Source organism: Loxodonta africana, chromosome X, assembly GCF_030014295.1.
Source record: "Loxodonta africana isolate mLoxAfr1 chromosome X, mLoxAfr1.hap2, whole genome shotgun sequence".
Taxonomy (NCBI): domain Eukaryota; kingdom Metazoa; phylum Chordata; class Mammalia; order Proboscidea; family Elephantidae; genus Loxodonta; species Loxodonta africana.
The window spans coordinates 24,807,055-24,819,771 of record NC_087369.1 but is presented as its reverse complement, the minus strand read 5'-3'; the positions used below and the strand labels follow the sequence as shown (position 1 = coordinate 24,819,771).

Sequence of the window (12,717 nt, the reverse complement as noted above, 5' to 3'; positions counted from 1 at the left end):
CAGTGGTTAGTGACAGAGTTTGTATGAGGGTCTGATTCCCAGTGGGTTAGGCATTATACTCTGTTGGTGCCATCTATTTGATAAAATAGAATTGTGGAATACTCTACAAGATTCAGCACTTCTGAGGAGTTAAAAAAAAAATAGAGGAGGGGGATAATGGAAATAATTTTAGGAGTTGTGGCACCAACAACTGGAGGAAAAATATTTTGACTGGGATTAACTTAATGAAAAAATATGTTTCTATTCAGTACAACCATTTTTAAGCAAGAAAAGCAGCATCACTGTCTTCTACTAAGTGTTTTAGAGAAGACATTGATGGACATGGCAGCCTTATAAATGAAACTAGACTTGGAACAACACAACATTTAAGTAAAACACTTGTAACTTTATTGAGGAACTATACAACATCAAATGCTTAGCAGTATTATTTTAAGAATTGGTCACATTACCAGTATGTTTCTAGTACTTGGGTATGTATCTTAAATACTGCATTATTTTTAACATATCTTGAGCCTTTTAGTAGCCTGATACAACTTTTCAGTGTAGTTACCAATAACACTTAGTTTTTCCTCGAGATTTTCTTGATTTTTTTCCTGTTTCCTTCTGCTGTTTATATGCCTTGTATCTCTCAGCCATTGTCACAAGCTCGTCTGGGACAAACTGATTTGCTCTTTTCAGAATTTTAATCAATTCATTGGCGATCTTCCAGTCATCTTGAGTGATAAGGGTAACTGATGTGCCACTCTTTCCTGCTCTCCCAGTGCGCCCCACTCTGTGGACATATTCTTCGATATTCTGGGGAAAATCATAATTATATACATGTGTGATATCCTGAACATCAAGGCCCCGGGATGCTAAGTCAGTAGCAATCAGTATTTTTACTTTTTCCCTTTTAAAATCATCTAATGCTTGCTCACGATCGCTCTGTTCTCCATTGCCGTGCAGAGATTGTACAGGTATACCCTGGATGCTTAAATCACTTGACAAGTCATCAGCAATAAGTTTTCGGCTGACAAACACGATCACTTTGTCTTTGGGTGACAAACTTTCCAGAAACTCTTGGAGAAGAGATCGTTTCTTTTCTTCTGTAGTAACGATTATATTTTGCTTCACTGTATTTACTGCAAGTAGATCCAGAGTACCTACATACACAATCATAGGATCTTTCAAATAAGATTGTGCTACTCGGCGAACACTGTCTGGCCAAGTTGCGCTGGTCATAATGGTCTGCCTATCTGGGCGCACGTCTAATAAAATCTTCATTATCTGATGTTCAAACCCCAGGTCAAGCATTTTATCTGCCTCGTCTAACACCAAATAGGTTATGCTTCTTAGATTGACAAAGTTATTCATTTGCAGATCATTTAGTCGGCCAGGAGTTGCAATAATGATGTCTACACCTTTGGCGATGTCATGTATCTGTGCTTCTCTATTTCCACCACCATAAATACAAATGCTTTTAAGACCTTTATATGAATACTTACAACATTCAGCTTCCACTTGAAGAGCTAATTCTCTAGTCGGTGTAAGGACTAGCATGCCGGGTCCCTTCCGTTTGTTTCTAGTTAATGGTTGAAAACTGAGATGAATAAACCCAGGCATTAAATAGGACAATGTTTTCCCTGTTCCAGTTTGGGCAACTCCTATAAGATCTATTCCTTGTAGAACAATTGGCCATGCCTGCGCTTGAATTGGTGTTGGTTTTAGAAAACCTGCTTTTTTAATGCTGGCCATAATTTCAGGATAACTTCTAAATGCATCTTCGAATGTACAGGCTGGATTGGGAATAGGACGTTTTTCACCGTCTTTCAGGTCATCACACATGACATTGAAATTGTCCCGTCTCCAGTTGTCTACTTGCAATCGAGGCATTGAACTTGTTGGTATGGATTGTATGTAAAAATTTTTCTTAATTGGTGGTAAATCTGCCCATTTCCTGTTTTCCCATTCAGCAGCCTGTGTCCGAATTTGATCCCAATCTATTAATGGCCGACCTTCTCTGCTGACATTACCTGTGCTTAAATCTCTTCCAACAGAAGATTGGGTAGCAGCAGTATTAACCCTGCATTCTGAATGGTAACTTTCTTCTTGTTTTTTAGCAATAGTTTCTATAATTGCTTTGGCCTTCACTTTCATGGTGTGGCTACCAAAAATTTTTACCTCTGCTTCACTATCACTGTTTATTATGTGAATTCTAGTGTTTGTTGTACCTTGGATGTCCTTGATTTTCGATCCACCACGACCAATCACAGCACCGATCACATTGTTGTTCAATTTAAAGCACAGAGGTGGTTCACGGGAGCTGGAGGCCCCAGGTTCCAGGTAGCCGGAGGGGCCGCTGCAGTTGCTGCCTCTGCTGTCCCTGGCATCCCTGCGAGCCTCAAGACCTCTTGGATTAGGCTCTTTCTGCTTCCACTCCGGGGCGCGGGACATTGCTGCGTAGTGGTTGTATCTGCACCAGCCTCCCGCCTACATGTGGTTGGAAAATCTGGCAGAGCGGCCTCTTGCTAGTCAGGCTCTGAACCAGCAGAGATAGTACAGCCGGTTAAATGCACCTTCTCGAGGTAGCGACACAGTGGTTACCTGGGGAACCATTATGCCATGTGGTGTCAGGGTGGGGCCTTGACAGCCTGACCAATCACAGGGCAAGGACTAGGGTGGAGGTAAGGGAGGAGCCTATGACTCAACATTTAAAGAGGCACTCACCAGTGTTAGGGACCGACCTTGCCGGCACTTAGAGGAGCACCCTGATAGTGTGTGTCTCTTAACTTTTGAGGAGGCTCAAACAGGCCTTGCACTTAGCCACAAAGTCTTTTTTTTTTCCTTTAATAATAAGACAGTTATTTCCAGAGGAGAAAAATATAGTGGGTTTTTAAAAAACAATTTATTCATGTATTTGTGTGTTTATTTGGTTTGGTAGTTTTTTTACGCAACAATACTTGGTGTAGATCAATTCCTCATTTCTCGGTCCTATTAAAAAAAAAAAAACGTTGTCATCGAGTGGATTCCGACTCATAGCAACCCCATAGGACTGAAACTGCCCCCATAGGGTTTCCAAGGAGCAGCGGGTGGGTTTGAACTAATGACCTTTTGGTTAGCTGAGCTCTTAACCACTGCACTACCAGAGCTCCATTCCCGGCCCTGTAGTGTAACTTAAATTATCGCATCAGAAGTCTTATAGGTGCATACTCAGAGATGGCAATTTAACTAAATTATACTGTTCAGGCAGTTTCCAGATCCTATTTCAGGGATGATGGTTGGTTGGAAGAGAGGTGGAGTGGGGTCTAAGATACCTTAGGGGCTGTTTTCAATGGGTTCTCTTTTTTTCCCTGTGCCTCTTAATTTTTTTCTCCTAGTGGTTTCATAGGTTCGGAGATCTTAGCACTAGAATATTATGCAGAAATCATTTATTAAGTGCAATGCCAGAGACACTCTGGTAGCAACCTGGACACATAGACATCCAAGTATCTGTTTAAAAGTCTCAAAGGCGGAAAGCTCATTTCCTATCAAAGATGTTCATTCCGTTATGAGGTAGTTCTGATGGGTACAAAGATGGCATTGAAGTAAATGTGCGTCCTCCTGCTTTCTTAGGCCTTTTTGCCCTTTGAAGTTACACAGAATGGGCTGGATCCTCCTTGTATCCTTGTGTACTTCAGGGCCACTGTCAAATCACCTTAAGGCTTCTGTTCATCAAGGTAAAAATTCCCATTTAGTCTACATTTCTTGATGTGACATGATTTCTAAGACACACCATCTTGTCCCCGCTCCTTTGGAAATGGTTCATTGAGGACCTTTTATAATGTAGCACATAGAACTAAATAAAGTATTCTGCAGAAATGCCCTTACTGCTACTGTTAGGTTTTCTTCACTGGTCATGACAGTGGAAACCCTGGTGGCGTAGTGGTTAAGTGCTACGGCTGCGAACCAAAGGGTAGGCAATTCGAATCTGCCAGGTGCTCCTTGGAAATGCTATGGGGCGGTTCTGCTCTGTCCTATAGGGTCACTATGAGTCGGAATTGACTCGACAGCACTGGGTTTTTTTTGGTCATGACAGCTCTATTCTACCTAAGAACTCCTAAGACACAAAGCTGCTATTAGTAACATGATGGGCGTTTAAGTCCATTCTTCTTCGTCCTGTACTTTCATGGTTGACTTTTGCTTATTTCTTTATTTGCCTAAAAGTAGACTATATATCTATCCTTTTATATTCATCCCACTAGGTTTCGTCAGTTGATGCAGCCTATTAAATATAACTTTAATGTTGGTTCTCTCACTCATCATATTATCCTCCAGTTTCAAGTCTTCTTCACATTTAATGTTCATGACACATCTCTCTCTTCAGCCAAAGTTGCTATTAAAATTTGGACACTATTGAGCATAGGACTCATATGTCACAAATATGTCTATGACTCACTGGGAGGAATCTTCTTTATATCAGCATTTTACTAAAAGATGCTTTTTGGAGAAAAGAAAAGCCTCCTAGCCAAGTATGTTTGAGAAATATAGCACCCTACATCCCCTCTGTTAGAGTCACAGTGCCTATTACGTATCCCAGTAGCTCTGATATTGCAAGCATTGGGAAACCCAATTGTTTAACCCAAAATTTCTCAAAGAAATCTGTCAGTGGAGCCCTTCCTCATATTTTTAAAATAAACCTTTTTTTTCAGTAATTTTGGATTTATGGAAAAGTTGTACAGATAGTACAGGGGATTCCAGTATACCCCTCAACCAGTTTCAGTTTCCCATAATCTTATATCTCACATTACCATGGTACATTTGTCAAATCTAAGAAATTAACATTGGTATATTACTGTTAATTAAACTTGAGACTTTATGTCTCCGGTTTCCTGTTAATGTATTTTTTCTGTTCCAGGATCCAGTCCAGAGCACCACATTGTATTTAGTTGTCATGTCTAGTCTGTGACAGTTTATCAGCCTTTCCTGGTTTTTCATAACCTTGACAATTTTGAGCTGTAATGGTCAGAATTTTGTAGAGTATCCTTCAAACTGTTTATTCTTGATGTATTTTCACGTGATTAGAACGGGGTTATGGGTTTTGGGGAAAATACCGCAGAGATGAAGTGATCTTATGTGTGTGTGGGCGCACCTGATATCAGCGTGATTTATCACTTGGTTAAGTGATGTTAGCCAGGTTTCTCCACAATTAAGTTATTATTTCTTCCTTTTCATACCCTGTTTTTGAGAAGTGAGTAACTAAGTTCAGTCAGTCATCAAGGGCCCACTACCCTTAAAATGCAATTCTTATTAACATTTTGCACAACTGTTATCGTTCCTTGTAATACGATTTGGAAAACACTGCACTGGATAAACATAGATTCTCTAATCAGTATTTTTCCTTTGGTTATTCAGCCAGATATATCGTGACCAAGTCACATTACAACCTCTTGACATTTCTCTGTGAATTATACTAGGAGTTTTAAAGCATTCCCAAAATCTTCTGGCCCATTAACCATTAAAAAAGAAAATTTCTTTAGTCAAGTGTGGCTTTTACTTAGTACACTGTTTTGCTCTGCCTCTATGTTTATAACCTTCATCTTTAGTTTGAATAATACTAGATATTACAGAGCCACTAAATTGTAGAGGTGTTGGGTATGTCAGAAGTCATCTCGTTCTACCCCTTTATTAATAAACCTTTATTAATAGAGGCAATGAAATTGAGGCCCTGAAATCTTTCCAGACTTGATGAAGGGTACTCAGCAAATCAACGAGAGTACAAATCCAAAACTATTTCTTGACTTGTGGACAGGGGCCCTTTCCCTTTTATTATGAATGAACAATCAGCTTGTTTCTACTCATGATGTTTTACGTGGGTGATACGGGAGAATAGAAGAAGCCATGAAACGGAAGTGAAGGAAGGTCATAGAGTGGGGCGAGGGGTAGTTTGAAACCTTTGAGTACAAAGCAGTACACTTTAAGGTAGGGCTCATTGTAGTGAATTACTAGACTGACACAGAACTGATAGAAGACTTTTTGGGTTTTGCAGATGCGAAGAGGGATTGTGCTCTCAGAGTCATTCATTACCATCTATGATTGGCCTTATCAGTTGGAGAAATTGATTGTCATCTATATTAAGGGTCACTGGCGTAACATTCTTTGCCCCATATATCTCTACAACTGGCTTATCCCTAGTGTCTGAAATGTTCCCATTAGATATTTACTCCTGTGGTTTATGGCTTGGCACCTTACTAACTTGCTCTTGAAAAATATGACACGCAAGTGTGAAGTTGTCAATTAGCTGCTTTCTAGTGGAGCAGCTGGCTAAGAGTTTTTTAAAATTTTTTTCCTAATATTGTCTTTTTGGTGAAAATGTACACAATATAAACAGCAAAACACAGTCCCATTCAGCAATTTCTACACATAATGTTCAATGATATTGGTTACATTCTTTACATTGTGTCGATATTCTCATTATTTCTGTTCTAATTGTTTCACTCCCATTAACTTAGGCTCACTGGCCCCTAAACTTCTTATCTATGCTTTAGAGTAACTGTAGTCCATTTGGTCTCCTCTAGATAGTTTTTTAAAAGAGTACAGTACTCATGGGTAACATGCTTTACTTTTTGAACTAAACTGCTAGTTTAAAGGTGACTTCAGGAAATAGTTTCACTTCAAGTTTTAAAGAGTTTCTCAGGGCATGGCTAAGAGGTTTTTAATGGGACTGTGTTTTTAGTAAAGGGTGGGCAAAGTATGTCCCAAGGTAAGAAGAAAGGCATTGATAAAGATGTGAGCAGGGTTGACGCAGACTTGACCATTTTGCTTAGGGGGCACCCTATGGCCTTATATAAAAAAAAAAGCCACTGCTGTCGAGTCGGTTCTGACTCATAGCAACCCTATAGGACAGAGTAGAACTGCCCCATATGGCCTTATAGGTAACAGTAAAAGTGAAATATTGCAGGGCGTGGATTGGGCCAATTTGTAATCATAAAATTCTGTTGATGCATTAATATCGCTGGCCTAAAATATTTTATGTGGGGCCCCCATAGAAACAATCTTGATAGTATTTTAGTTAATACATCTGTTTTGATGACCTGAGATGAACTTGACTTACGGAATTTCAGTTAGTACTGATGATTATAGTAATGATAGTTGATTTTAGACCCCTACAGTCCCTTGCAGTTTATAAATACCCTCTGTAGAAATGATTTCCTTGGGTGATCTACATCTAGACATTATTCTGTTCTGTAGATGTGATATATTATGACAAAAGCTGCTATCCTGATTGCACATATTGGAATGTTTGCTTTGTGCACAGAATCATACTCAATATTTAGAGCCTAAAGAGGAGGCAGCAGTATAGGATAGTGGTCAAGGACGCTGGAACCTGAATATCTGGGTTCAAATCTCAGCTCCACACTTATTAGCTGTGAGTCCTTGCGCAAGTTCCAAACTTCTTGTGCCTTGGTTTTACCATCTGTAAAATGACCTACCTATCTCACACACATACACAGACACAGGCACATACATAGTTATAGGAGTTGGTTCACAGTAGGAAATCTCCAAGTGTCGGTGATCCCTATTACAGAAGCAGTTGGTGTGTAAAATCTATTATGGAAGTTCCCAAATACCTGTCAAAAAGTTTCCTTGATAGAGTTTCCTCTGGTCCATCCACATCAAAATGAAAAAAAAAAAATTAAGGGTAATAAAAATACTTTTTGTAAAGCTAAGCTTATTCAATTTAAACAGTCTTTTATTCTGACCTAATGCCCTTCTAAGGGGCCCTGGTGGCACAGTGGTTAAGGCACTCGGCTGCTAACTGAACGGTCAGCAGTTTGAACCCACCAGCTGCTCTGTGGGAGAATGACGCGACAGTCCACTTTCTGTAAAAATTTACAGCCTTGGAAACTCTATTGGGGCAGTTCTACTCTGTCTTCTAGGGTTGCTATGAGTTAAAATCAACTCGACAGCACTGGGATTTTTTTTTTTTAACGCTCTTCTACTTTTTGTAAAATACCTCTTTAAAAACGAAAAGATGTCACCAAGGGTTTTTTTTTAAAGGTCTTTACTGAACAAAAAAAGGAGAAGGGAATTCCATTAGCCAGTTTTGGTTTTGAAATGTTACTGGTAACTGAAACCCAAGGACCTATAAACAATGAGCTAGAACATTAGCAAACAAATGCAGTTCAGAATACTTTCAGATACTAAATCATGATTGCAGATGAGATGGACTGGAGGGAGATACTGAAGGCTGGAGAGTTCCAGAAAGATCCATAAGGGAGGTAGGCCCTTTCTGTCACTAGAAGAAGCGTGGAATTAGAGATAGGAGGATATTATAGCTCCAGAGGAAGGGCCAATGTGTTCTTGGAGCAGTGAGCAGCCTGGACAACTAGGACAGAAGATCAAGGTTAAGGAGAAAAGGGAAATGGAGAAGGATGGTTTGAGGCAGAGCAATAGGAAGAGGAAACTTTTAGGAACCTTAAAGACAGTCAAAAAAATTCAAATTAATATGGTAAAAAAAGAAAAGAAAAGAAACAGTGTTGAACCTAGAGTGAGGAAGTGATACGATAGATACTGTCGGTTATTAATTAGAGAAGGCAGGTCCACATGGAGAATGCCAGAACAAGTGAAATGGAGTGAAGCGGGGGAACTAATTCAAATACAGTGGACTGAAGGACTTGAACAGAATGTAGCAGTGGGAATTCAGAGAAAGGAGCAAATACAAAGAGAAGGGGTTGGGTAAGCGACTAACATTTTTGAGTCCTACTATATGCCAAATATTTAAAATATATTATTTAATCATCACAGCAACTCCATAGTAGTTATTTTCCTCCTCTTTCACATGAAGACACCGATGGCTAAGAGGTTTTTACATTTCTGAAGCTCTAAAATGTTGCATAATATACCAAGTTCATGCAAAGTTATGTTAAAGAGCTGAGTTGAAATTTAAACATAGGTTTGGCTAGCTTCAAAGTCTTTTCTCCTCCACCACACTCCAGTTTCTAAGGAAAAATGTGCTTGATTTGATGCCTGAGTCTACAGATCGGATGAAGGAAGTGTTTAATCAAAAATGACTCAAGCTTACAAGTTGGACTCACTGAAGCAGAGAATCTTGGAACCATTTGACTAGGAAGTTGCAGGGGAACCATTTGTAAGGCAAGAAAAGGAGTTTGGTTTCAGCCCTGTCCAGTTTGTGGTGTTGTGAGGACATACAAGTGAAATGCTATGTATGGCTGGAGATTTGGGACTGTAGTTGAGACAAGTAGCCAGAATGAGAAATTTAGGAATAATCAGCATAGAAGTGATAGTCGAAACTGGGAGACTGAATACTCATCCCAAGATATGAAGATTAATGAAATACAGGTTTAAGAATGTCTTAAAGAATCAGAATTCATGTGATTAGATAATGAGAGGAGGAGGACAGGGAGACAGAGGAAGAAACAAGAAAGGTTCAAGGCAATCAGAACAGATCAATATAATAGGAAATAAAGGAAGAGAACTCGTTAAGAAGGAGGCTTGGTAAATGATGTAAAATACTGCAGGAAGGACAGGAGGTAAAGAGACTACTAAATTTTTTAAGAAGGAATTCATCGATGACCTTCAAGAAGGGCCTTTTTGTGAATGATGGAGAAATATGTATTGCAAAGGAAGCAATTGGAGTGAGAGACAACTGGACCACTGAAGAACCTTGCAGTGATGGGGAGAGAACTTTTAACCTTATAACAAAATCTCAAAGTCACTGTCTTAATTTTTAAACAAGACTTCTAGGAAACCAAGATTTCATGGATGTGTTGTTCAGATTGTTCTGCTAAGGATTCAGTGGATTTCAGGAAGATTACTTATCATGAATGTTAGAAGAAAATGAAATGTAATAGTCTTTCAAAATATGTGGGAAGATGTAAGATGGGGGAGAGAATCACAAGGAGAAAGGAACCATTCATTAGCAGTTTCAGAAAAGAAAGTTTTTCTAAAAGGAGGGAGGAGGGAGTACTGGGAGTTCTTTCAAGGAGATTACAGTGCTATTTTTAGCTGCCCATTAAACTTTTTTCTATCAAATTTAGTTTATTCTCCATAGACTGGGGGGATGCATTACTTAAGTATTTGAAGAAGTGAGGCTATTGAGGTAATTAATTCTCCTTTCTGCACAAACAGTAAAAAATAGTGTAAGCTGATTAGCACCTGCAATAAGTTCTTTCAGAGAAATTCTCGCTTACCAACTCTTTCCCATGGAAATGTTAACACGGTGGTATTCATTTTTAAAATAATAATAACCTTCTATTATCCTTTTCCTCTATTTTGAGGAATTTGGAGGGCTTTCCAGGGCTATTTTATTTCTGGTAACTCTGATGTAGGTAAGTGGAAAGTGCAACAGTATTGTATACATTATTTGCATTGTATAAAGAAGCCAAACAATAATCTTTAGAATCATGGGATTTTAGAGGTGGAAAGGACTGACTTTAAAGAGCATCTGTTCTAATCCTCCCATTTTCAAGTGAGAAACCTAGAGTCTACAGCATCTCTGTCCAATAGAAATATAAGGTGAATCACAGATGCAAATTTAAATTTTCTAGTAGACATTTTAGCAAAACAGTAAAAAGAGGAGACTTCTGGTTTTTGACAAGATGGTATATTCTACATATTCTTCCTGCTAAATATAAATGAAATCTCTAAACATTACATATAAAACAAACATAAGAAAACGCTGAAAGGTAAAGAGAAAAAGGAAGACCAGCTAAGGACTTTCAGACTTGAGGAATGACACAACAGTGAGTTCCCTGTGTTTTCTTTTTGTCTCCTATATATCCTAGATAGGGGGCTGGCTAAAGAAGCCTGCAACCTGGTAAAACCCACAGGCACAGACAAAAATAGTCATAAGAAAAACTTGTTCTTTCAAACCAAAGGACCAGAAAAGGAGCAAGACACAAACTGTTTTGACAATAACTACTATGAGTTGGATTCTGCTTGATGGCAGTGGGTTGGGTTTTACCCGACTTCTATATCATGAAAAAAGAAAAAACACAGCACACGTACTCCCTCCCTGCACATCAGCAAAGGCCAAATGGGGATCCTAGATTTTCACCCTCATCTGTTGGTAAGGAAATGTCTCTCCCCCTCCCCGCTGTGGTAATGTACCGGGAGACCAAGTAGTGATCCTAGATTTTCAGCACTGCTCAGAGATAACGAGGCGCTCTCATTTCCACGGCCTCCCCCATCATATCAGTAGAAACCACATGGGGAGCCTGGACTTCCACCCTCACCCAACAGCAATTAGGTATGCTTCACTCTCTCTACAGTATAGGTGAAGGCTGAATTGGGAGCCTGGATTTCCATATTTCCCTGGCAGTATCACTGTAGGGTCCCAGTTCTATTGACAGTATAGTTTCAGTAAAAACAGAAGATTTAAATAAGATCCAAAGTCTCATGATATACAGTATGTCCATGGAAAAATTGAAAATCACTCATATACTAAGAACCGGGAAAATCTCAACTTGAATAAGAAAAGACCGTTAATAGTTACCAACATTGAGAAGAAACAGACGTTGGAATTATATGAGATGGATTTCAAAGCAGCCATCATTTAAAAAAATGCTTTGATGAGCAAATATGAACATGCTTGAAACAAATGGGAAAAAAGAAGAAAGTCTTATCAAGAAGGAGAGCATATAAAGAAGAATCAAATAGAAATTTTAGAACTGAAGAATACAATAATCAAAATAAACTCACTGCATGGGCTCCACAAAAGATGGAGATGAGAAAGAAATGAAACCATAAACTTGAAGATAGAGCAATAAAGACTGCACAGTCTTAACGGAGAGAAAACAAACTGAAAAAGAAAATCAACAGAGCCTTAGGTACCTGTGAGCAATAATAAATAAGAGGTCTAACATTCTGTCATTGAAGTTCCAGAAGAGAAGAAAGAATATGGGTGTGATCAAATATTCAAAGAAATAATGACTGAAATTTTCCCAATTTTATGAAGGGTATGTCCTAGACTCAAGAAAATAACTGAACCTCAAACACAATAAACTCAAAGAAATTCATGCCAAGACATATCATAGTTAAACTTCTGAAATCTAAAGACAAAAAATTTTGAAAGCAGCTGGAGAGAAATGACACATTACCTATATAGGAGAGCAACAATTCACATGACAGCAGATTTCTCCCCAGAATCTAAGGAGGTAAGAATAAAGTGATACATTTTTTAAGAAAGAAAAGAACTATCAAACCAGCATTCCATATCCAGAAAAAAATATCTTCAGAGATGAAGATGAGATCAAGATATTCTAAGATGAATGAAAAGTAAGTATTTATCACCAGCAAAAAAAAAAAAAAAAATTTTTTTTAATAATGGCTAAAGGACATTCTCTAAATGGAAAGGGAATGATAAAAAAAAAAAAAGGAAACTTGGAGTGAAGGAAGAAAGAACACAATAAGCAAAAATATGGATAAATGAAATTGAATATTCTCCTCCACTTGAGTTTTCTAAATAATGTTTGGCAATTGAAGTAAAAATTATATCAATATATAATATGGTCCAAAATGTATATAGGGACATATGTATGAGACAAACACGTATGGGGACGTGTATCCTGAAAACTTTCAAGAACTCTAATTAGATTGAAATAGACATACCGTATTCATGGAGTAGAAGACTCAATATCATAAAGATATCAGTTTTCCCCAAAATTGATCTGTGGGTTTAATGCAGTTCCCAGCAAGATTATTTATGGGCACAGAGAAGCTTATTCTAATTTATATGGA

At 38.4% G+C, this 12,717-nt stretch overlaps 1 protein-coding gene across 1 annotated transcript; it reads right to left on the bottom strand.

The window, feature by feature from the left end:
* Nucleotides 1-240: 240 nt before the first annotated feature.
* DDX53 (DEAD-box helicase 53) lies at nucleotides 241-2,462 on the bottom strand. Its single transcript, XM_003415950.3, has one exon. The coding sequence runs from the start codon at nucleotides 2,431-2,433 to the stop codon at nucleotides 547-549; it is 1,887 nt and encodes a 628-aa protein (XP_003415998.1). The 5' UTR covers nucleotides 2,434-2,462; the 3' UTR covers nucleotides 241-546.
* Nucleotides 2,463-12,717: the final 10,255 nt, after the last annotated feature.